General features: G+C 38.5%; 1 protein-coding gene and 1 non-coding gene across 8 annotated transcripts in view; both read left to right on the top strand.

Annotated features, from left to right (window-relative positions):
* The window catches only part of LOC127454453 (chromodomain-helicase-DNA-binding protein 3-like), an 85,396-nt gene that overhangs the window by 49,685 nt on the left and 9,008 nt on the right, over window positions 1–26,703 (top strand). For 5 of the 7 annotated variants that reach the window (XM_051721705.1, XM_051721672.1, XM_051721661.1 and 2 more), the window contains 3 exons: window positions 1,776–1,939; window positions 2,486–2,612; window positions 8,689–8,920. In XM_051721705.1, the coding sequence (XP_051577665.1) occupies window positions 1,776–1,939; window positions 2,486–2,612; window positions 8,689–8,894 (497 nt within the window). In that variant the 3' untranslated portion in view covers window positions 8,895–8,920. Of the gene's footprint in view, window positions 1–1,775; window positions 1,940–2,235; window positions 2,408–2,485; window positions 2,613–8,688; window positions 8,921–26,703 lie in introns of those variants that run through there. The other 2 variants (XR_007899547.1, XM_051721683.1) reach the window with 2 other exon arrangements.
* LOC127416851 (U2 spliceosomal RNA) lies at window positions 15,835–16,025 on the top strand. The gene has a single exon (XR_007893196.1). It is a non-coding gene; the product is annotated as a U2 spliceosomal RNA (small nuclear RNA).

The following is a 26,703-nucleotide window of genomic DNA, read 5'->3' as shown; positions in this document are numbered from 1 at the left end:
GTCCAAAAAACATTGACCTTAACAGTTTGTGTGGAACATTTCAGCGCAGATTGTTTTTTGAACCTGTCGTAATGTAATGCAGGCTTTGCAAAGAGGCTGTTATTAAGGATGGGACAGCACAAACTATATTAGACCTGACAGCAAACCTGCAGCCTGTGTGTAAGCGTAGCAGTGGGTTGTTACTCATCACACATGTGACAAGTATGGATGTGCAAAACTACCAATTTTCTTAATCGAGTAGTTGGTCGTTTGTTTGAATGACTAGTTGACTAGTCTGTGTTAAGGATAATAATGTATAATTAGGCTCTATTATGTTTACGGGACCCCAATTTTACACCATTTAGAGGAATATACGGATGCTAAGTGCAGCACTTCAACATGATGACTGACGGATATTCAACAAACTTATCTTATTGAACGAAACTATCAAAGTAAGAAAGGAAAGAAATAAGAAATGCTCCAATACAGAGCGGCACAAAACTGCTTCAATAAAATGTTTCAATGTAATCGAGTGCTTCGGGGCGATCCTCACTGCACATTCAAAAGTGCAGAATTGCGGGAACATGTCTAGTTAACCACATCAAGCAGTTTAAACCTTTTTTACTTCAACTATTTATTTAAGCAGTGTCAGACAAAATCAGCAAAAGACTTCAATCTCTTCAAAACACCTCACAAATACTGGAGAATTACTCACAGTAAAGGATTTCATGTCCGACAGTGATTGTCTTGAAATGTGTTGTTGATGTGGTGCTTTGCTGTAACAATATCGCATAAAAAGACTAAAGCTAAAGCGACTGAAGAGACTAAACCTCTTGCAGAGGATTTTGTTGTGCTGACTGTTATTCACTGTTAAGCACAGCAAGTTATCATCACGCAAAAAAGCTCTCTAAGAAGTTGCTTCTCTCAATCAATTTGAGAATTGCATCTCCGATTAAAACCACCACCTCTAAAAATATAAATGTTAGTAGTTGACCCCACTAATCGACTAGTCAGTTGATAGACGACTAGTCGGTGAGTCGACCACCCCGGCCCATCCCTAGTGACGAGACCATACAAATAGAAGTCCTAAAGGTGTAGCTGCAAAAAAAACAAAAAAACAGTCTGTTTATTTCTAGAGGTCATAGCGAGGGTGGAATATAGTCATGAAAACCTTGACTGACATAACTGGACCTCCGGGAAAAAACTAAATTCTTAAAAAAAAACCTTCTTTATCTTTGCAGTTGTAAAGAGTGTTTAAAAAGTAGTGTTTAAAGTTGTGAAAGCAGAGAGATCTAAACATTTCAAGATGAACTCTGTTATATCTCAAATAGTCTATAAACAGCTACAGTCGTTGGTCTAAACCGACAATCCCATTTCCTTCACTTTGCAAGCACATGATGCATGTAAGATGGCAATAAAATGGTTGATAATGAAGGAATTATTTTTAATAAACTATAAAGAAGGTTTTTCTTGTTCACACGACATCCTGGTGGTAATTTTAAAATCATCTTGGCATTGTGCACCATGTGAAGAACACACATTTTTGCTCTGGAGAACTGCCCTCTTTTTAGCAATGTAAATTTTCCATCTAAAATATTATTCAAATTTGTTAAACTTTTAAAATACAAGGAATTGCAATGTGTTTGTTGCCTTTTTTTAGACATCGATTTCATAATGCGTGCAATAGAGGGTAAGACTTGAATGCTATTTAACATTACATATAAATCTTGTCAACTGTTTTATTAAAGATATGGAACTTTACACATGGCTTGTTGTAATGATGGATATCTTTGTAGTTCTTAACCAACTGGAGGAGCTTCTGAGTGACATGAAAGCGGATGTAACGCGGCTCCCAGCCACACTCTCGAGAGTCCCACCGATCACAGCCCGTCTGCAGATGTCAGAGAGAAGCATCCTCAGCAGACTGGCCAACAAAGGCAACGAGACACTTACAACACCGGTAAATACAAAAACACACAGTTCACAAATGGAAAATGCTCAGGTTTGTATATATTTAAGCATACACATGGATTCTTACCATTAACTAAATAAATCCAAGATGGCGTATGAGAAATGTTAATTATAAGTATGCTTATATTACATTCAGTACCAAAAGGTATCATTAAAAAAATAGAACTGTTTTACCCAATATGTGTGTGCTATATATTTTTATGCCTATTAGAGTATCATGAACTTAGAAACATGCTAATGTCAAACTGTATTAGAATTAATTGTGAGTCTGTGTTCCAAATCCAGAATTTCCATTTCAGTTAGGATGCTTCCTTAGAAGGTAGCTGCCAATGTAGGCAGTAGACAGGAAGCACACTCAAATCCACCTACACTCCAATGCACCCAGAAAGTCATTTGCTGCAGCAATATGGTTTTAACCAAATGTGCAGAGTCTCAAAATGATTCTTATACTACCACTGTGAGTTGGGTTTTTATGTTTTAAAGTAAATCTGTTTGGTTTCTCTCTTTCACACTCTTTCTCTCTCTCTTTATATAGCCTATTCCTCCGGGTCCCTACGCCACCCCACAGAACTTCGGCCCACCCTTTACACCTGCACCCTCAGCAGCTCTCACTCTGGCTGGGGCCAACTATAGCCAGATGCCCCCTGGCTCCTTCATATCAGGTCAGTTCTGTTGATCCGTCCATAGAAAGACCCCTCAAATAAAACTACAGTCATAAACTCTCCAGTGGTTTCATGCTCAAGTTAATATTAACTATGACAAAGATTTTTTTTATTTTCCGTATTCCCCCGGAATCAAATTGTTTTTTTTTGTCATCTGAAAGGTTCTGTTTTTTGTATTCCAAAGTGACTAACAAACAGGATTACTCTAATAGATGGCTGTCACACGCAACTCCACACATCAGAGTCCTGCAAGGGTTCTGTTTTGTAAACCCGCAGCCGCCCCACACCTGTAGTACTTAACAGAACACCCGGCCTGTTATCAGACAGCAGCACTAATTTATTTCCGTACCCGACATGACCCGTATAACATAAAAACCGCAGTCTGAACCACACGCGCATTAAAGTAAATGTACTACATAAGGTAGACAAAAATACTTTATTTGCTCACTTTACACAAGCAATCAAACTAACGTTAGGCACTCTGAGTTGGAACATTTAAGAAAAATAGACACGTAGCCTAACGTTGTGGTGACAGTTAACAGAAAAAAGATGAGAAAGATTAACATTATTTGACATTTGAAAAAAATTGCCTCGGCTATTTGACCCACAGTCCGCCTGCTCCTACTTATTCCCGACCCACACCCGCACCGCAAATGACAATGTGAATATTTTTCCACCCGTTACATCAAATGTAAACTCGTCGGGTACCCACAGGTACCTGCCCACGTGCAGGAATCTGCCACTCATCCCCACAAAATTACGTTTTATCACACCCCTAGTAAAAACATTCAGTTTGCAAATAGGGTTGCAGTTTTTTAAAATATACTTGATTGACAGTCGTTAATGAATACAATACAACAAATATATTGCTTAACTCACTAAATGTTGAATAAAAACTGTTTATTTGTATGTGAAAGTACACAGAGTTACATATATTATAAACAGATGTGGTTTAACATAAACAGAATATACAAAAAAGGTTACACACAATTACTTAGAAGATGCTCCCGATTAAAACATGCCCAAATACAACATAAACGATGTGCAAAGTGGCTAAAGGGAAGTTGGCTACTCCTGGGCCCTAATACTTGTTGGATGCATCCTCTATTTCAGTGCAATTTATACATGGATGCAACTTTGACCAGGACTTATATTCAGGTGTGACTTATTTTTCCGAAAAATGTAGTAGAATAATAATTAAAAAAACATACTCGCATTGCACAAGGGTTGTTTTTTTCACAAAGTGTGGTAGTAGGTTAAAAGATCAATTTTGTGTCTGGCGAAACTGTTGATTTGAACTTTCATGATGGTTTTGAAAACAGCCTGTGCATTTGTTCTGTTATCTGTGTATATGAGATGACTGATATTTGTGTTTGAATTAAATTGAGACTACAGGAAGGGATGTGGTTATTAGATTTCCAAACAAGAAAAAAGACCATTTAAAAGCCTTATTTGTTAAGGTTCAAGGTTAATTTGGAATTTCTGACATTGAAATGTGATTTGACAAGCTGGAGAGGGTATTGATATGTTTGGTTGTTTGAAATTTGAAAAGCAGATTTGCTTGTCATCTGTTTTTTTATTTATTTTTTTATGGCAGTCTCAAATGTGAAAATAAAGTACTTTTTATAAGACGCTCTGAATAACAGCATCTGCTAGATGCCTTAAATGTAAATTGCAAAGACATTTTGCTTAAGGGCAGAGGAATACTGGCTGACATTACTGTCATGAATATAAAATATGTAGTTTCAAGGGAAGCAGGTTTGTGCAAATACACCATACATGTGTCACACTCTCACACACACACACACACACACACACACACAATACCCTCCAGGATATAAAGCTGTGATTTGTGCTTTGGCCACATACCTGTTAAATGAGGCCGTAACAGAGCTGTGAAGCAAGCTGTGATATGGAAGGACCATTAATTTATTAGTGTTGCTTGCTATGGCAAATGTCACTAACAATTGCTCATACCTACTCCTAACCCTTAGTACCCCTCATTCTGCACCATTTGTGCTATGGATACAAATTACATCTCAAATAATTTGGCTCAAATCTTGTTGCAATAAATATGCAACTGCCAAACATTTGGAAGAAATGTTACTGTTCTAATTTTAAATGAGACTAATCTATCTACCGAGCTATGCCCAGCCTTATTTGTTTGAACTGGAGTACTCAGAAGTCGAACTGAGAGAGGTTGAAGAGGCTGAGGAAGCTACAGTCACACCGTGTCCTAAACAGACACAACACTTTACGCAATAAAAACTTTTTTGTGTTAATAAATAATAAATCTAATAATAAATCTTTTCATGTTAATCAGAGTTTTTGTCCTAATCAGCCACAACAGGACATTCTGTCGATCGATTGGTTTCTATTTTTGAGGCTTCGCACTGGGTAGCTCCGTCCACTGTAAAACTGTCACTGGTCCAAAACCTTTGGCATAACAGTATATTCAAGCCAGCATTGGGTGTCATACCTACCACTGTTCTCTTTAGTCTGAGGTCTGTCACACACACCGGTTCAGAATGGAGAAGAGGTGACCGACACACTGGCTCCGTCTGCCTTTCTCTCCAATTCTTCCAGTTCACTTTTGGTAAGCAAAACATCCAAAACCTCCAAAACACTGTGGTCTCCTGTATTCCTCGTCTGACTGTGGCTTCTGACTGTGCATGTGTGACTTCCTCAGCCTCTTTCATCTCTCTCAGTTCGATTTGGTACTCCATTTCAAACAAATAAGGCTGGACACAGAAATACACTCTTCAGACATGTTTTCTAAGTTCGGTTTTCTGGTTTGTGTGCAGCTGTGTTGTGTTCTGTTTTGAAAATCTGTGCGGCGGTCCGGTTTTTGCAAAAACAAAGCAAGTTTTCGCTTGAATGCCCCATATCGTAAAAGGGGACTGTGTGAACTTCTGCTCTCATGCACTCTCATGAATGGGCACAGGAGAGCAATGGTCTGTAAAACGAAATAAATAATAAATTTGATTTTGGTTTGTTTCTCACCAAACCATACAGTATTGAATGCCTTCAAAACAAGGCACAAGTCGCATGTAATTATTCATTAGACTTCTGAATAACACTTTTGCATACTTTTGATGCTTGAAGAGGTGGTCACCATCCACTGCCATTATATGAATTTAATGAATTCAGCAGATCCCCATCCCCCCCCCCCAGCCCCCCCCCCCCTCTTTGTGTAAGAAAAAAAATAATATGAGTTTAGAACAACATTTTTACTTTTGGAGTACTTTACTTTAAAAAAACCTTTTTATTTGTATGTGCTGTCTGCATTTGTTTAGTGCCCAATTCACTAAAGGAATTATGCAGATCAGGCAACAGTGCCCAAAATCTGTGTGCAATTTGCACAGCCTGATTCTGATCTTGCAGGCCGGTTCTGAGCACTATATTGTGGAGGAGGAAGCAGACCACTGCAATGTGGCATACTCTGCTGGAACTGTACAGCATCACTCCACTACTTTGATCCAGATATCTCAATCATCTCTTTAACATGTTGAAAGGGCACTTGACCACACCCCACATCTGGATTAATGCCAGGTTATAATGCCCTTTTTTACTGTTTGATTACTATCTGATGAAATCCTAATGCTGTGATCGATAGAAACTTCCTGCTTTCCTCAGGCAGTAATAGTGCAAGTTTTTTAATCTATAATGAGATTAATTTACATAGAAAGGAGACGTGTTTGCCCAGAAAGAAATTACAGTGACTTCATTTAAAAACTCAAGATGCAGTGCTATTTCATGGCTGATTGCACCTGCTTAATCTACATTGTGGGTGATAAGTAAATAATAGGGAGGTTTTTGTGCTGAAATACCTTGCACAAAAGTGGTGCAACTGTTTAGTGAATTCGCCCTTTTGTTTTTCAGTTTTGAAACAAAAAAAAATAATGAATGCAATGCACATGAAATGGGGTGGGCTCTTTTGACTTAGGCCAGTGAGAAATCTTGTAGCAACCACAGAGAACACCCTAGCAACATCTTAGCAATTATCCAGAACACCTTAGCAATTGCATAGCAACACCATAACAACCACCTACAACACCCTAGCACCGTGGTGGTGACTTTGGCACAAGCAAGCACAACTAAAAGCACACTATTTATAACTCCAGCATCCCAAATCCAGAGTGGATTTATCCTCCCTCTCTTTCTCTTTCTCTGTCTTTCTCTTTCTTAGTTTTTTTTTTCTCTCAGTCTACTGTTGTGTGTGTCACTTGAGAGAACACTCTATTTCACAATAGATAATTTGTGAGGTCAGTATTTATGAGGTAGGATTTGACATTTGGTAAATGTTTTTTCTCGATAAAGCATTTTCAAGACAAAGCATTTGAATTTAGAAAATATTTAATCAGTTCTACTATTACTTGTTCCAGTGAACCTGGATTGATTCTTGCTTCACAGATGTAATTTGTATTTTTAAGTAATGGGACAGCGTTACAAATGGAATCCCTGTTCAATATGTCACTCTTTAGAGATGAAAACACATACTCTGTCCATAGTTATAAAGTTTATTGACATAAAGCACACTTTTAGTATTTATATTACTGCAAAATATGATTCTGCTTAGGATTTAACACACATAATTGCATTTTAATTTGAGAGGGCCCCCATGGAATTTTGGCTCTTTGGTCCAAGAGAACATATTAGCCCTGCCAGTGAGTTTATTGTTTCATATTAGTTCTGTAACAGCATATGTGGGCAGGAAGCACTTAGAAGAAATGCAGTTGTTTTTGTTTGGTGTTTTCTGTATACTCTATCAGAGGCAAAACTCTGTCCGTCGTCCTGACTGTATTTACCCGGAGAGAGTCGAAGGTTTCTTGATTGAGTGTCCTGATAACAGTCTTTCTACCACAGTGTCTGAGGGAGGCATATTTTCTTAACCATATTTCTTTTTCTGAAAATGTCATTACGTTTATCCAGAGCTATAGCCATGCCAGGAATCGCTCAGCCGAGGGAAATTTTTTTTGCTTTTCTACTCAGATATTTTTAAGAGAGTGAAAAAAGCAGAAAGAAACACAAATGTGCTCGTGTCTTTACGCCGGTCTATAAACCCCCTGGAGACAGAGCTAGTCTCTCTCTCTCTCTCTCTCTCTCTCTCTCTCTCTCTCTCTTCTCTCTTTCTGTATGTCACTGAAATAGCCTCAGACTTCAGATCCTGGTGGGTGTAGAGACTGATTGGGTTTGTTGAGGCCATACACGCTGAAACCTCACTGGGCTAAAAATATGCCCACTTGGGGCCCATTTGAACCCTCTGGTCCCTGATTGAGACAGCTGTGGTGACCCCAGCTTAAACTGAGCCAAGAGTGAAATGAAAACATCATGCCAGACTAAACAAAGCAAAAAAAAAAAAGAGAGAGTGAGTGAGAGAGAGAGAGAGAGAGAGAAAGATATAAAAGAAAAGAGAAAAATGAAGGAAAGAGTGTGTTGATCTTTTTAATGTTCTCCATAATAGGACATTTTTGGACCCAGTCAAAGATCTCTCTAAAAGACAGAGGAAGAAGTGAGAGGGAGGAGAGAGAGTGAAAAGGAAAATCTGTGAGCGATCTGTGAGCACCTCTTTGCCTCTGTAGAAAGCCTAGTGGAACCCTGTAACATCTCTCTCAATCATTCTTAAAGTTGTTGGAAAAAAAGACTTTGGCAAGCACCTTGTGTTTTCTTTTTTAAGTCATTGCCATTTAAACTCTTAGCTTTTTATATGTCATGAACTTTATGGAACAAAAGGTTTTAAACAGATTCCTTTGGCAAAAAGCATTTCAAACTGCTAACATCTCTTTTTACTTTTTGAAAGTTAAATGCGTCATTACTCTTGCTGCCACTGAATGATGCATTCACAGCTCTCAGGATAACTGTACGAGCGGGAAACTCAAAACTGGGATATTTGGGATGTCACAGATTTCAAGCAAAATTTCCAAACTTTTCAAGCATTTTTAGTTTTGGTTTTAATAAGGCCTCCTTCCAGCCTACAGTCCAGAGTTTATGTTTTTTCTGATTCCGATGCTTGCCGCTGCTTGCCCGCTCCCAACCCCCCCAGTGTCTACAGTATGCCCCCTTTCTGCCTCCACAGAAGCTCCGTCCTGCTTGAAGACCAAGGAATATGACGTGCTCCAGCGCCAGAGGGTGGTGGATCTGTGGAAGGATGGCAAGTCAGAAGGGTCAATTGGGCTGGAGCTTCGCATGCCTAAATCTACTGTACACAGCATCATCGTCAAGTATCGCCTCAGCAACACAGTGGAGAATCTTCCACGCAATGGACGACCCAAAAAACCCTGACCAAAAGAGCGATGGATGGAGACAAAGGGGTGGGGGAAGAGAATGTGAGGGGCAGAGAGGCTGGAAAAAGGGGGGGAAATAGAGAGACTGATAAATTGGGAATGAAAGAGAGAGGAGGGGAGGGTACAGTTAAAAACATGCAGAGGAGGGGGACTGTCTGAAAATATTTTAGCAGATAGAATGAGGTAGAAAAGAAAGAGAGAAGATTAGCGAGGCAAAAAGGATGGGGGAAGAGAGCCAGAAAGGAAGAAAGAGAGTGTGAGTGCTACTAAAAGAGGGATCACCATGACAGCTTGAGCACAGGAGGAATAATAACAGCTAAACAAATGCAAAAGAGAGAATTAAATTAGGTAAAAAGTGCAAAAGTGACAAAAGCAAATTACTCAACATGCCCTGGTGAAACAAGAGCCGTTTGGACTGTCTGACAACAAAAACACAGACTTCTTCCACTTCTGCTCTTTCCACCACTTTTTTCCATTTTCTATCTGCCTTCCATTCTCATTCTCACTCTCTCTCTCCCCCCTTGCCCCCACTGTTCTTTTTCTTTCATCTCTCGGTCCGAGAGTGCTCGTTTAAGTGCCCGAAACCTTCCCTCCCTAATTCCACTGCAAATCACTCTCTTTCTGCATCACTTTATATCTCTCTTTCTTTATCATTTACCCCCTCTCCTTCTCTCTATCTCTCTCTCACATACACACGCACACATATACCCACAAAAGAGCCCTGCAGCCTCTCACAGTGTCAGAACTAAAGAATTCAAACAGTTTTCCAAAATACCACAAGTTTGTTTTCTGTCATTAAAACCCCTGACCCAATCAAAACTGTGGCAAATTGGAGTGGAACTATCTTGGATTTTTCTTCTTCTTGGAAACATTGGACCACTTGAAAATTATCCCGGTTTAATCACCTCCAGCCATGGACTCTTTACGTTCCTAAACCAGGACTCTGACACGTAAGAGGGCCTATACCATTGCGCAAAATCATGAGAAGTAAATTGGAAAGCCGTGGCTTTTTCAGCCTGATGTTCCATATTCATGAAGCATATCGTTTTGAAGGACTCAGACAGAAACTATTTTACAACCTCTTCAGAAAAAAATATCTGACTAATGGAGAGTGATTAGTTCATCAATATCAAACTTTGAAGTGAATATGCTACTAGGAATTGCACTCTTCAGCTGATCTGAGATCAGTTTAATAGTTTTCCCTATGACATTTCAAGCTCTCATATGGGTCAGTGCAGAAGACCTTCATGCTGAGCACACAACACACACACACACACAACTCAACCTGTCTGACCAAATTCCTGTGCTGTGCTAGAGCCAGATTCAATCCCCAGCAGGATGTTTATACAGTACATGACTGTTGTATGAGAACTCCCTGCATTTTACAAAAATGCTCAAACACACCCACGCATACACAAATATCCATGAGCCACTTAAGTAGCTCCTTATTTCACACCATGGGGAGTGTGTTATTGTAGTAGGCTGGGTGTGTGCGCGCATGGTCTTACATTAATAAGCATATGCATTACGCTTTGGAGATCTGTATCATTAGACTGAGGCTAATTGTGTATATATTTTTGTTTGGGTGTGTGCACACTTCAGTCGATACTGTAGGAGTGAAGATTCAGGGCCGCTGGTGTATGGATTCTATGTGAGTGATTAATTGTGTGAGTTTGCTGGTTGTTTGGATAGGCTGGGTCAGTGAGGCCAGCTGCCATCTCCATGCTCATGTTTTTCTGGTTTACTGAGAAACAGAGGAAGAAATAGAGAGAGTGAGAGTTGAGGCAGGCTGGTACACAAGAGCAAACTTGATGCCCTCAAGTTTTTTACTCAGAGAAATTGGGAGAGAGAGAGAGAGAGAGAGTCTGAGAGAGACAGTCTGAAGGATAGAATATACTTGTTTTTTTCGCATGCTGTTACATATCGCGGCATATAGTCAAGCACTCTAGCCTTTCAAAATATACTCTTTTGACTAGGGATGCACTGATATGAACATTTTTGCCCGATACTGATTTGAACAAATAACTGTTGGCCGATGCCGATACCGATACCAATTTTTGCCAATTAACTTATGTTGTCATCAGAGCACTATTTTGCTCAGAAATTATGTTTTAAAAATGTACAAAGAAGTACAAAAGCTTTTTATTGTTCAAAAAATAATAATTTTCATTGAACATGGATTGGATCTGTTGTACACATGACAGGCCAAAATTTAAAGAGAGCCACAATAAAAGATAAGTAGAAGATAAAAGATAAAATACACACCGCTAGAGGGCGCCACTTGCTTACACAATGCTGACTTGAGCACTGAATGAATCACTGAGAGCAGTACATTTTTAAGCTTTCAAGGTTTAGTAATCATGCAAGATCTTATTGTGATATCAGTCTTAACTCAATCAATTGTGCAGCCTTAATGTATACCATACCAATTTCATAGATTTCTGGTTTCAAAGCGTTTTGAATGGTTTTACCTCACGTATAGTTAAGTGCCGCTTTCACAACTGTCACATCTGTAACAACGGTTTTACCTTAATGTGAGAACAAGAATGATTAAAAATGAAATATTACATGTTCTTAGGAGTGCCAGCCCTTCTCCATTCTGTCTCCACCATTAGCCGTGCTTCCACTATCGGGCCAATGGCCTTTGGCCCGCCGATTACCCTTGGTCCAAACAAGGGCAATCGGGGATTGAGGCGGGTTCAGTGTCAAAGCTGGAGTTTCACTGAACTTGCAGCTTGTGTATCCAGTGCACAACAGTACAAGTTCGGGGAAAAAATTAATAACAAATATGTGGGCACAGTACAAATCCGTTAAAATGCAAAATGGACAAAGTGGTGCCCAAAGAAATTATTTTCCATGGTTCAGTGAACTTTCATAGAGGGTATGCTGTGACATCATCCCGCTGTTAGTGGAGAGACCATTTGGGACACCATGGTAGTTACAGTCGGTGAGTTGTCAACGCTAACTTATCTTGCTTGCTAGCTAATGTTTACATATGGATAAAGTTGATATTCTAGATAACTAGATGACATGATACCTCAGCTTGAGCTACCCTCTTGCTTGTGAAATGGGAGGGGTGTGTGACAATGGCACCAGGGTAGTGTGTTAAGGGTGAGCTTTAGGGCAACGCTGTGGTGGCTATTGGCCTGATGGTTGGAACGCAGATCGATTTTGGTCTCGCGGGTCGAGCTCCGAGGCTATTGGCCCTGGCTGGCCAGTTGATAGCCCTGGCTTGCACTGGCCCGATAGTGGAAAAGGGGCTATTATTTCTGGATTGTGCATTTAAATTTACAGAGTTTAATTATAAATAAACCATCGGTTTTTCATATCAGCATTTTCATGCTTAAAACCGATTTGCCAATGGTTTAAATTTGGTCGATACATTGGCGCATCCCTACTTTTGACCATATACTCTTTTGACATATACTCTATTCTTTGGCATTCAGATGTATTCGACCCATGCACACTACCAATGCTTTGTGATTCTCTTTAGTAGTCAACTCAAGGCACATGCACAGATAATGTACAGGTATGCAAGGATAGAAAAACTGGGCTGCACATGGACAGTCCAGACTGTGCTGATGATGAAATTTACGTCACTCGCACAGGGTGCATGATGTATTGGCACACAGAAAACTGAATACTTTACACTTGTATTGTGTACTTTAGCCTATAAAGAGAGGCAGTCTGAGAGGGAGAGATGGTCTGAGAACCACTGCGCTAAAACTAGCATTTTAAACTTTGCCTGGTACACGCAGCATGAATAAGCACACACATGTAGCTACATGCACAAAATCTTCACAAAATTCAGTGTGCCTGATATCAACACATATATGTGAAGCACTCACACCCGAAGCTCGGTTAATACAGGTATTTCAGTGAAATTATGTTTTTGCTAAGATTAAATTCAAGTGTAATAGTAAGAAACTGTGCGGCATTTTTTCACACTTTCTTTTTTTTGTTTACATTTTTTGCGCTGTATCTCCATGCAGCAACACACTGGTGTAGTGATTAATGTATGTTGTCATGAAATCAGGGACCTTCCCCTCAAAATCCTAACACAAGTGGTCAAAACAGACGCATATTACGCCCAGGTGTAAATGGTGATGTGTCTCGTCTGTCCACTTGTGATCGGATCGTCCAAAATGCATCATTATACCAGACGTAAACATGGCCTGAAAGGCAATCTGCAGAAAGGCAAAAAGAGAGACGAAGGCAGAAAGAGTGACTGTTTTAGAGAAAAAACAGTCAGAGAAGGAGAGAGTTTGACATAGAGAGAGTTTTAGAGATAAAGGCAGTCTCAGAGAAAGACACTTTGTAAAAGAGTGCGTCTGAAAGAGAGAGATCGTCTGAGAGAAAAAGACAGTATGAGTGAAAAGGTAGCCCGAGAGGCAGTCTGGAATAGAGACAATCTGAGAGAAGGACAGTCTCGGAGACAGAGGCAGTCTGAGAGAAAGACACATTTCCAAGATTGTTGATTGTAGAAGCAGAGAGTTGTAGATCTCAAGATCTGAATCTAAACAATGAATTATTTTCCTTGGCTCACATAAGAGGAGCATGCAGTACAACTTTCAGAGATATGAAAGTCACCCGGCGGATTTCTAGCTCAGCAATTCCCCCTTGTAAAGGAGCCTCAACACATTCCAAGCTTACTCCAGATGCTTTCCCATCTGAAGGCCATGCATTTTTCTTCTCTTTTTACATGTTTACGAAATGGTGCCAGTCTTAATCAGATAATTGAAGTCAACACTTTAGCCTGTTCTATTGCACAGATATTTTTTGTACACTCAAGAATGCAAATCTCAACCAAAACCTGTAACACAACAAATGACTGTGGCAATTTTGCCCTTAAATAATCTTAGGTTGTGTAATAGTGATGAACCCAAGCCAAGAGGGATTGTCTTTTTGAAGATCTTGAAACTGGTCCTCAGTGCCCTGCAAGTCTAGGCCTGAGATGAAATAAGCAACCACAGCACACAATGAAGATATCTGTCACCTTTAATCCCTTCCCACGTGTTCAGGAGATTGCACAACCAGTCAATGACTTTTGGCTTTGAACAATGCCAGATGTATACATACAGCACCTGTAAAATGTGTTGATCCACAAAAACAGACAATAGACTAAATTACAGATGTGGCTTTTTCAGGCGGCTTCATGCAACCCATCACGCGATCTTGTGCAGGATCAGTCTGGCGGGCTTCTTAAACCCCGTTCACATCGCAAACGACATTGCTGCTTGGTGATGCTAGACTCTTTGATGCTGGTGGGTGTTTCTGCTGCTGTCGCTTTAATGTTATTGGTGGACTGCATGTCTGGTTATAGTAGCTTTGGAAATTCTGATCACAGATTATACTGCCGGTAAAACTAAGATATCATTCTAATTTGACAAGGAATCATTTCTATTGCTTCAAAAAAAGACTATTTTGCAGGGAAGAGTGTTTTTATATAACATGCAGCAGTGCTTAATTCATCATATCATGAACAAGATGAACGATCTTTCAAAGGATGAATCAAACTCACTCGGAATGCCGACACGGTTTTCTATGCATCATATTTATTAGGCTATTTCCATGTATGTGGTTACTGACAAATGATATAGAACAGTGAAATCACTCCCAGAAACTTTTAACTTCTCTGTCTTGCCAGCTCTCGACTCCAGTATCTTGCACACTCACTGCCTTGAGATGGATGATGTGAGCTCCACTGTCTTCACACTCATTGGAAGTCCCTCCCGAATGTCGCTCATCATTTGCATAAAGTAAAACTTTTCTCAACTTTGTCTTGTTGCTTGCCACAGCAACCTCTGTTGCCAACACTCACTGCAGCTCGTTTCGCCTGAAGTCGCTCTGCTTTCATTGAAAATGAATGGTATCGGGTTGCTTTGTTGAGCGATGTTGCCGGCAGTGTGAACGGGGCTTTAGAATTTAAATACATTTGTTGTACTTCTCACAATATTCACCAGGTGGCATATGGAATGTTGAAATGATCAGCTGAACCAGCAAGCAGTAGTAAGTACAGTAAAAGTATACAGTAACTTTATTTTAGGAAAAGCTAAAATATACAGTACAAACCAAAATAGCCAACAACCAGTTTCTAGACTAGTGTGTCACTGGTTCTAAACTCTGCTTAAGCACTTACGTTTTGAATCTTTACATTTTAGAGCCTCATAAATATAAGTATATATACAGTTGTGCTCAAAAGTTTGAATAATCTTGGAGAATTGGTAATAAATGTACCATTTTTAAAGAAAACATGAGTGAGCAGGCAAAACACATTTATTTTATTTCTTATGGGATTCATATTCAACTGTAGGTTATAACAGAATGGTACAATCATAAAACAAAACATGGCAACAAAGAAAAAAATGAAATGACCCCTGTTCAAAAGTCTGCATACCCTTAGTTCTTAATACTGTGTATTGCCCCCTTTAGCATCAATGACAGCATGCAGTCTTTTGTAATAGTTGTCTATGAGGCCCCAAATTCTTGAAATACCAAATTCTTGAAATATGTATATATATATATATATATATATATATATATATATATATATATATATATATATATATATATACATATCGGTCAAAAGTTTTGAAACACGACTGAAATGTTTCTCATGATCTTAAAAATCGTTTGATCTGAAGGCATATGCTTAAATGTTTGAAATGTGTTTTGTAGACAAAAATATAATTGTGCCACCATATGAAAATTGTGCCATTTTGAAATTGATGACTTAGACCAAATAATAAAGAAAAGCAGCCAATAAGTGCCCAACATAGATGGGAACTCCTTCAATACTGTTTAAAAAGCATCCCAAGGTGATACCTCAAAAAGTTGGTTGAGAAAATGTCAAGAGTACATGTCTGCAAATTCTAGTCAAAGGGTGACTACTTGAAGAAGCTAAAATATAACACAGTTTTGATTTAGGGCCAATTTTAATCGCTTCTCGGCCTTTTGGCTAAGATCAAGTGTAGTATCTGTTCTTATCAGTTTAATATCTGATACGTCCCCTACCCGGGGACCATATATTAAATTGATTTTTGGATCAGGGAGATGGAATAGGAGCTTGCTCCGTCCACTCCACGCATCAACCTGGTATTGCAGTATCTCCAGGAACGGTGCACCCCCCTAGGGGCAGTGGTGGCTCAGCGGTTAAGGCTCTGGGTTACTGATCAGAAGGTCGGGGGTTCAAGCCCCAGCACCGCCAAGATGCCACTGTTGGGCCCTTGAGCAAGGCCCTTGACCCTATCTGCTCCAGGGGCGCCGTATCATGGCTGACCCTGCACTCTGACCCCAGCCTAGCTGGGATATGTGAAAAAGAAGAATTTCACTGTATATGTGCAAATGTATAATGTGTGATAAATAAAGAAAATTATTATTATTAATTATTAATTATTTATTTTGGATTTTGTTTAGTCACAACATAATTACCATAGTTCCATTTATGTTATTCCATAGTTTTGATGACTTTACTATTATTCTAAAATGTGAAGAAAAAAAAATTATAATAAAGAATGAGTAAGTGTTTCAAAACTTTTGACCGGTAGTGTGTGTGTGTGTGTGTGTGTGTGTGTGTGTGTGTATATATATATATATATATATATATATGTATATATATATAGTACTGTGCAAAAGTTTTAGGGACTTGTGAAAAGTGTTGCATAGTGAGGATGTCTTCAAAAATAATGGTATAAATAGTTTTCATTTACCAATTAACATCATTTTTCCTATTGACACACTAAAGCTGAAGATATAAATAACCATCTTAACACAAATGTTTTTGTGAAACATCTTAAGGGCCTAAGACAATATTTTAACGTCTAGCTGGATCAGGGAAATTGGACTGTAACTCTTACACTCACTTGGATCTTTGTCCTTTTTAAGAATCAGACTGATCTGGGCTTGTGTCATGGTTGGCAGAAGCGTTCCATTCTTTAATGGTTTTGTATAAACTTCTAGCAGAAGTGAGCCAATTCTGTAGCATAAGATCTAAAAAACTCAGCGGTAAAGCCATCTGGCCCCAGAGCCTTGCCTGTAGGCAAGGCCTTAATTACCTCGCCAAGCTCCTCCAAGGTTATCTCAGAATCAAGAGAATTTTTTTGCTCAGCCGTCAGCTAAGAAAGTTCTAATGGTTCCACAAAGTTTCTAATATCCTCATCAGTAGACAAAGACGTGGAACTATAGAGTTTAAGATAGAATTCTTTAAAACCATTATTAATATCAATGGCTGAGGTAATTCACCACCAGCAGATTTCACTGAGGGAATGGTAGAAAAAGACTCTCTCTGTTTTATATATCTAGCCAGAATTTTTCCTGCCTTGTCCCCCAACTCAAAGTATGACTGTCTTGCCCTGAATAGCCAAAACACCACCTTCTGTGACAAAATAATATTATATCTGTATTTCAATCGGGTCAATTCTCTGAGGCCATCAGGTGACATTCGGCACTTCAGCTCTGCCTCGGCACTTTTAATATTCCCTTCCAACTCTATGAGCTCTCGTGCTTTGAATTTTTTGGTGAATGAGGCATACTGTATGATCCGGCCCCTAAGAACTGCCTTAAGTGCCTCCCAAGCCACGCCCACAGAGGACACTGAGGACCAGTTGGTCTCCATATAAACATTGATTTCAGCCTTCAACATTTGTTGAAATTCAGGATTTTGCAAAAGGGATACATTAAAGCACCAACTATATGATTTCTTTTTCTCCATATGTGACAACACCTCTAAACTCACCAGTGTGTGATCTGAGAATAAAATGTTTCCAGTTGAGCAATCAACAACAGATAAAATGAGGGACTTAGATTAAAAAAAAAATTTTTTAGAATAAATCTTATGGACTGATAAAAAAATTTTTTTATAGTCACTACCAGATGGGTTTAAAAGTCTCCAATTATCTGTAAGATTTTTACACATCCTGTGAAACATCAGTGTTGCTCTAGGGGGCTTACACACTTTTGCTTCACTATGATCAAGGACTGAGTCCATCAAAAGATTAAACTCTCCTCCCAATATTACATCATGAGGGGTGCCAGCGGCTTGCAACATCCCTTCAAGATCTATAAAAAAGCCCTGATCATCAACGTTAGGTGCATAAATATTAGCCAAAATAAGACTTTGCCCCTGAATTTCTGATAATACAATAATTACTCTTCCTGATTTATCTTTAATCTGTTTGAGACATTTGAATTGTAGATGCTTACTTATCAGTGCCAGCACTAAAGAAAACATGTCCACCCCATATCTTCCCAAATGTTTCAGCTTCCTGCGGGGAAAGATGCATTTCTTGAAGAAACACTATATCATATTTCTTATGCTTAAGAAGAGAAATAACCTTCTTTCTTTTTATGGGGTGCTCCAACCCATTCACATTCCACGTGGGGAGAGACAATCCACTCATATTAACATTTGACATTCTGACATAAGAGAAAAAATAGATAGTGTCAAAAACAAAATTATAATGACCACATTCCAACATTAGTGCAACAGTCAAACCCTGGACTTCCCCCAGAACCGAACAAACAGAAAAAAGAAAAATGTGTGCATTAACCCCACGTACGACAGTGCCAACTGCCGTCCATCCCTCTAAAGTCAAACAGCCCATGAATGCCTACGAGAGCCCCCATGACAGCTTTGCTGTCAGATTGCTCAAGTCCAGTGTTTCTATACAAATGTTGTGAGACAGAATTACACAACAAAATATAATCTATAAAACAAACTCCAGCCAATAAGTGGAATAAACACAAAGAACATGTAGATTCATCCACATAACTGTCCCGAAGGTGTGTTACTCCACAAAACAAACTCCAGCCGCAAGGCAGAACCAGCACAAAAAGAAACAAAAAAGGCACTCAGTTTCCTTGAACAGTCAAGTGACTGTTCAGTGAGTCAGTCCACTCGGCTGCAGTGTGAGTACCACAAAATAAATTACTCCATTGACTTTATGAAGGACATCGCTTGCTGTGGGCATGTGAATGTTTTACGGCCATCCTTAGCATCTATTCTCAATTTTGCCGGGAACACCTGTGCAAAAGAGTTTCTTGCATTCCTTGAATCGATCATGTTTCTCTCTTGTTGAATTCGCAAAGTCTGGGAATTTCCTTTACTCCTCGCCTCGCATAACACAAGATATTTATCGGATGATCTCAGAAATTTGGCCAGAATTGATCGGGGCCTGTCTCCCTCAATGGATCGCCGAGCTGGAACCCTGTGAGCTCGCTCGATTTCCAGCTTATGGCCTGTTATGTCAAGCAGATTCGGAAAGAGCCCATCTAGGAATTTCACCATATCCTGACCCTCTTCGGCCTCAGGAATTCCGACGATTCGGACATTATTCCACCGGCTACGGTTCTCCATGTCCTCCAACTTCTCCCAGACATGCTCCAAATCCACCTTGGTCGCTAGCGGATTAGCAGATAATTCTTTCTCCAATGACTCCAGATAATCGATCCATTTCTCGACATCCCCCACTCTTGTAACCACCTCAGAGAATTTTGTCTCCATGGCAGTGATCGATCGACGTATTAAAGCAAGATCCTTCAAGTCAGCAATGACCTTCGTCAGCATTGCCGACATGTTCAACATCTCTCGCCGAATTTCCCTCATTTCTCCAACCAAATTGGCTCCCTGGCTCGGGCCTTCTCGGGGGTGTCAGCTTGAGCACGTAGGTGTTTTTTAATGTCTCCAGAGCCCGAGGATTTTGAATTCTTTGACATATTGTCCTCCTAGAACAGTTATGGAACAGAGTGTATCGAATCTCACCGGTTTATGTCATTAATAGTGTTAAAACTAGCAAAGTGCGCAGAGCTCGCTGTTCACACATCCGAACCTTGCATGGCGTCACGTGACTCCGACATTTCACATTCTTAAAATAAAGTAGTGGTCCTAACTGACCTAAGACAGGGAATGTTTTCTACGATTAAATGTCAGGAACTGTGAAAAACTGAGTTTAAATGTACTTGGCTAAGGTGTATGTAAACTTCTGACTTCAACTGTATATATATATATATATATATATATATATACAGTTGATGTCAGAAGTTCACATTACATTACGTTACTCCCCAACCCTGTATATATATATATATATATATATATATATATATATATATATATATATATATATATATATATATATATATACACACACACAGGGTTGGGGAGTAACAGAATACATGTAACGGGAATACGTATTTAAAATACAAAATATAAGTAACTGTATTCCACTACAGTTACAATTTAAATCATTGGTATTTAGAATACAGTTACATTCAAAAAGTATTTTGATTAATGAAGAGATTACTTAGCATTTTATTGTCATTTGTTTCATTTAATATTTAGTCCTTTCAGATGGAAAAATGTATACATATAAATGATGCGATCCAAAGTGCATTTGAACAGCAGTGAAACACTTTCTTATGATGTGTTACATTCATACGAGCAAACAGAGAAGTACGTTTGAAGTAAGTTTGGAGCAGGAGAAGTAGAAATAAACCTTTGTGTAAATTGTCAGCTTTACGTTAAGCTAAAATGCTATTTCTAGCCATTTTACATGCACATGTTACCAGGCACAATCATATTTTTTTTATCAAGAAAATTCACATTGGATCATAATTTCTTTTTTCTAGTAAGACCTTTGATATTAGGGCAAAAATCGTATTCTTGATAATAATTTTTGTATTGTTTTCCTGTAAAAATATCTAAATTTGATTTACCTTGTTTTAGAAACAACACTGCATAAGATATTTAGGTTTTTCAGAGAATGTATTTTTAACATATGTATTTTGTCTTACAGTACTGGCAGAGTTTTTATAGTCAAAACAAGTGAAAAAATCTACCAGTGCTGAAGAAGTAATCAAAAGTATTTAGAATACGTTACCAACCTTGAGTAATCTAACGGAATACGTTACAAATTACATTTTACAGCATGTATTCTGTAATCTGTAAAGTAACCCTCCCAACCCTGTTTTATATATATATAATAAACAAAAGCTGTCAATAATCCTGGATTTAAAAAAAAAATTAAATCAGTAAACTACATTGTATTTTATAATTAATTCAAATATTAGTGGAAAAAGGGGGAAAATCCTCTTTATTTGTTCTCTTTAAATGTAATAATTATGAGATAATAATTATGAGGTATTTTTAGGTAATAATCCAATAATTATAAATTGCACACATTTGCCTGATATAATTTATCATGATAAATGATTAATTTGAACAATTTGTTCAATTTTTTAAAATTGGTTTTAACACTTTTATAATACTGTACTGTATAAATATACTGTTCAATTTGATTCTGTTTCCTACAACACAAGCATCAAAAGATTCACTGGAATTAAATCGATAAGTTTAATTTCATTGCTATTAATATTTTTAAGATACCTTAATGAAATGTATCTGTACAATAGCATAACAAAATTATTGTTTTCTTTTCTATGGTCTCAGTAAAAATTTTAGTAAACTGATACTTCTGAAGACATACTGTTGCTATATATGGGAACACAACCACCATTTTCCCATCTATTTGATGACAGGTATAAAAAGCTGCTTTGGTTTAAATTTGGTTATTATTGTCTTATTTGATAAAAAAAAACAATAAAACATTTTGGAAAGCTTGGCAGAATTCTGAGTTAATAATTGTATTAACTGAGCTTCTAAAAGTAAAAGAAGAAAAAGAAAGCGATAAAAACTGGAGCACAGTTTCTCTTAATTATACTTCTGTTTAATATAAATGCAAACATGATAGAGCAGAGTTCTAAGTTAATTTAGTAGAAATGTATTTACTGAGCTTCTGATGTGCGTGCTTCTCATATCTGTGTCCCTGCATGTTGATATCAGACACACTGAAGAATTTTGTAAAGTTCTTGTGCATGTACATGTATTCATTTTTTTTTCTGATCGGACAGTTATTTCCATTTAAATCCACACGTAACCGGCAAAGTTTAAACTCTTGTTTTATTAGGTGGTGATGACAGGAATAAAAGTGCACTTTGGTTTCAGTTTTGTTATTATTGTCTGTCTTATTCAATGAAAAAGAAAATGCTATGTGTGTATGTTTGTGTTTGATCGTGTTTGAAGTGGAAAATCTCAAAACAATTCATAGGTAGCACTTGGACCAGTTTCTGATTCAGTTTCCAGATTTCGAGGCAACATACAAATGAATGCTAAATGCAAACACAAATAATCTTAAGCACATAAATAAAGGCAGCCCTCTTTTAGTTTTAAGAAAAACATTTGACTATTAGAGGGTCACTTAAATAATAAAAACAATATAATACTTAATACTTAACACAATTATATACTTTTTTTACAACCATCTCTGCATTATTTATGCAACAACTCATTTTGAAAGAATCATTTTGAATAAGTATAATGAAAATATGTACAGTCATATGAAAAAGAAAGTACACCCTCCTTGAATTCTATGGTTTTATGTAACGGGACATAATAAAAATCATCTGGTCCTTAGCAGGTCTTAAAATTAGGTAAATACAACCTTAGATGAACAACAACACATGACATATTACACCGTGTCATGATTTATTTAACAAAAATAAAGCCAAAATGGAGAAGCCATGTGTGAAAAACTAAGTACACCCTTACTGCTCCACAGGAATTAAGAGGCTAAGTAGTAGCCCTGTGCTGCTAATCAGTGCCCTTGATTGATTGATCATCAGCAAGTGTGACCATCTCTATAAAAGCCAAAGTTTTAGGAGTTTGCTGGTCTGTTGCATTCAGGTGTGTGTTAACATAATGCCAAGGAGGAAAGACATCAGCAATGAGCTTAGAGAAGCAATTGTTGCTGCCCATCAATCTGGGAAGGGTTATAAGGCCATTTCCAAACAATTTAAAGTCCATCATTCTACAGTGAGAAAGATTATTCACAAGTGGAAAACAAGTTGCCAGTCTTCCCAGGAGTGGATATCCCAGCAAATTCACCCCAAGGTCAGACCGTGCAATGCTCAGAGAAATTGCAAAAAACACAAGAGTTACATCTCAGACTCTACAGGCCTCAGTTAGCATGTTAAATGTTAAAGTTCATGATGGTACAATTAGAAAAAGACTGAACAAGTATGGTTTGTTTGGAAGGGTTGCCAGGATAAAGCCTCTTCTCTCTAAAAAGAACTTGGCAGCACGGCTTAGGTTTGCAAAGTTGCATCTGAACAAACCACAAGACTTCTGGAACAATGTCCTTTAGACAGACAAGACCAAAGTGGAGATGTTTGGCCATAATGCACAGCGCTGTGCATTATGGCCAAACATCTCCACTTTGGTCTTGTCTGGTGAAAACCAAACGCAGCATATCAGCACAAACGCCTCATACCAACTGTCAAGCACGGTGGTGGAGGGGTGATGATTTGGGCTTGTTTTGCAGCCACAGAACCTGGGCACCTTACTGTCATTGAGTCGACCATGAACTCTTCTGTATACCAAAGTATTCTAGAGTCAAATGTGAGGCCATCTGTCCGACTGCTAAAGCTTGGCCGAAATTGGGTCATGCAACAGGACAATTATCCCAAGCACACCAGCAAATCTACAACTGAATGGCTGAAAAAGAAAAGAATCAAGGTGTTGCAATGGTCCAGTCAAAGTCCAGACCTCAACCCGACTGAAATGCTGTGGTGGGACCTTAAGAGAACTGTGCATAAACAAAAAAACTTCAGTGAACTGAAGCAACGTTGTAAAGAAGAGTGGGCCAAAATTCCTCAGATGTGAGAGACTGATAAAGTCATACAGAAAATGAATACTATTGCTGCTGAAGGTGGTTCTACAAGCTATTGAATCATAAGGTGTACTTAGTTTTTCACACATGGCTTCTCCATTTTGGCTTTATTTTTGTTAAATAAATCATGACACGGTGTAATATGTCATGTGTTGTTGTTCATCTGAGGTTGTATTTACCTAATTTTAAGACCTGCTAAGGACCAGATGATTTTTATTATGTCCTGATATGTAAAACCATAGAATTCAAGGAGTGTGTACTTTCTTTTTCACATGACTGTATTTGTGTATATATACAGTACTGTGCAAAAGTTTTAGGCACTTGTGAAAAATGTTGCATAGTGAGGATGTCTTCAAAAATAATGCCATAAATAGTTTTCATTTATCAATTAACATCATACAGTCCAGTAAACATAAAAAAGATAAATCAATATTTGGTGTGGCCACCTTTGCCTTTAAAACAGCCCCAATTCTCCTAGGTACACCTGGACACAGTTTTTCTTGGTTGTTGGCAGATAGGATGTTCCAAGCTTCTTGGAGAATTCACCACAGTTCTTCAATCTGTTTAGGCTGTCTCAATTGCTTCTGTCTCTTCATGTAATCTCAGACTGACTCGATGTTCAGTGGAGGGGCTTTGTGGGGGCCATGAAATCTGTTGCAGAGCGCCCTGTTCTTCTATTCTAATCATTTCTCTTTGCAAAAGTAATGTTTAGAAGTCTAAAATGTATTTTTCCAATTGACACACTAAAGCTGAAGATATAAATAATCATCTTATGACAAATGTTTTTGTGAAACATCTTAAGTGCATAAAACTTTTGCACAAGAATTGTATAGCCTTCATTGCTCAAAACAATGATTGACTGATGAGTTTCTAGAGAAAGCTGTTTCTTTTTTTTCCATTTTTGAGCTAATATTGACCTTAAGACATGCCAGTCTATTGCACACTATGGCAACTCAAAAACAAACACAAAGACAAGGCACCTGAAGAAGGCATTTTTGCCGATATGCGTAGGTTTGCAGCCCTCTTTTTTTCCATTGTTTTTAACTATTGTTATAGCCATTGACAATAAAGGCTTTTACTATATTTTTGATCTGGAAGTGTGCCTTGATTTTCCTTTTTCTTTTTGGATTATTATTTCCTCATTCAAGAGCACCTTCATATATTTTTTTGAAGAACTTCGAAGCAAACCGGATTTTGTTTTTTGAACACAAAGACAATGTTAAGCTTCATTTAATGAACCAAATAGCTTTCAGCAGTGTTTGATATAATGGCAAGTGATTTTCTAGTACCAAATTAGCATGATTACTCAAGGATAAGGTGTTAGAGTGATGGCTGCTGGAAATGGGGCCTGTCTAGATTTGATCAAAAAATGACTTTTTTTTTCAAATAGTGATGGTGCTGTTTTTTACATTAGTAATGTCCTGACTATACTTTGTGATCAGTTGAATGCCACTTTGGTAAATTAAATCATATTTTGCATAAAGAAAATGAAGCCTACATCTAGGACCATTAAGATTTTTTGCATTGTGAAATTGTTTTCAGGATACTTTACTCACCAATTCTCATTACGGATACACGTCTGGACAATTTCCTTTTAATATTCCCATTGTTTTAAAGATGATTCTCATTAATGTTACTCAGTAACAATTACTGTATTTCGTACTTACTGGTGTACAATGGTCTTTTTCATTAAAACGAGCGAAAAAGAAAGTACCAGGGGAGTATTACTATGATATACAATATAAATAGTAATTTAAATAAATAATTTTATTTTTACATTGTGGTAATGAAAATACTATAGTGACCATCTTTCTTGTGGCTAGCACTGCGGTAATGAGAATTGGGGGGTAAAATGTGTGCAACTCCATTTTCTATATGTAAAATAGAATGTATTATTTATTTTTAAGTAAAATAGGACCAGGAAACTACTAAATTTATTTCCTAATTCCCAAAGAATACATATATACGCTGTCAATGTAATACACTTTTGTTAACCTGGCCACAGCCTAGCCACAACAAAAGTATGAAACAAAAGCAACTGTAACGAACTGGCCATGGAGACAGTGTTAGGATCCATGTGCAGGAAGTTTATTAAAGTACACAAGCAAACAATCCAAATCGGCAGGCAAATAGAGGTAGTTGTTAAGCAGGCGGTATAATCCAATAAACCAAAAAGACAGTCCAACAAGGCAAACAAAACAAAGGGGTATCCAAAGGCAGTAAATCCAGGAAAACAGGCAATGGTTGTAACAAGAGAACAATCAGCAATGGAAAAACACTTGGTAAGGCAGGGTAAACTGGCAGTACTTCACAGAGTCAAAATGGAACAGCATGGTATTTATATAGTTCAAACAGGAAATCACCAAAGAAGAAACGGTACAGAGTTAGTATTCTGGAGAGGGCTCCCTCTGGTGGTTGGTAGGAGGGGTAACGTCCTTGGATGTTACAGAACCCTCCAATCTACCAACAACTCCTGGTGTTCTTCTACTGGGACGTCCCCTTGGTCGTGGTGCTGGATGATTAGGATGGGCATGATGAAATTCTTGGATCAGGGACGGGTTCAATATGTCCTTGGCGGCTACCCATGATCTCTCCTCTGGTCCGTAGCCCTCCCAGTCCACCAAGTATTGCATCTGGCTCCCTCGTCATCTTGAGTCCATGATCTGTCTGACCATATACGCTGGGGCTCCATCTACCTCCAATGGAGGTGGAGGCTCAGAATCTGTGGTTCCAGAGCCAGATGCCGGGTGGACGGGTTTCAGCAAAGACACATGGAAGGAAGGAGAAATGCGGTAATTAACAGGGAGCTCTTAACGGTAAGTAACTGGGTTTATTTGACGGATAATTCTGAAAGGACCCACATACCTTGGATTGAGCTTCCTGCAGGGTAGCCGCAACTTGAGATCCCTTGTGGACAACCAGACCCTCTGTCCTGGCTGATAGTTGGGATGGGGGCGCCTCCGTCGGTCAGCCTGGAAGCGTTGTGCTCGGACCGCTTGCTGTAGCTGGACATGTGCGCTGTCCCACACCCTCTCGCTTTGCCTAATCCAATCGTCCAACGCTGGCACCATAGAAGGTTCTCCT

This window comes from Myxocyprinus asiaticus, chromosome 2 (assembly GCF_019703515.2).
Source record: "Myxocyprinus asiaticus isolate MX2 ecotype Aquarium Trade chromosome 2, UBuf_Myxa_2, whole genome shotgun sequence".
In the NCBI taxonomy this organism is placed as follows: domain Eukaryota; kingdom Metazoa; phylum Chordata; class Actinopteri; order Cypriniformes; family Catostomidae; genus Myxocyprinus; species Myxocyprinus asiaticus.
Note: the sequence above shows the minus strand (reverse complement) of the source record. Positions and strands in the feature narration are given on the sequence as shown.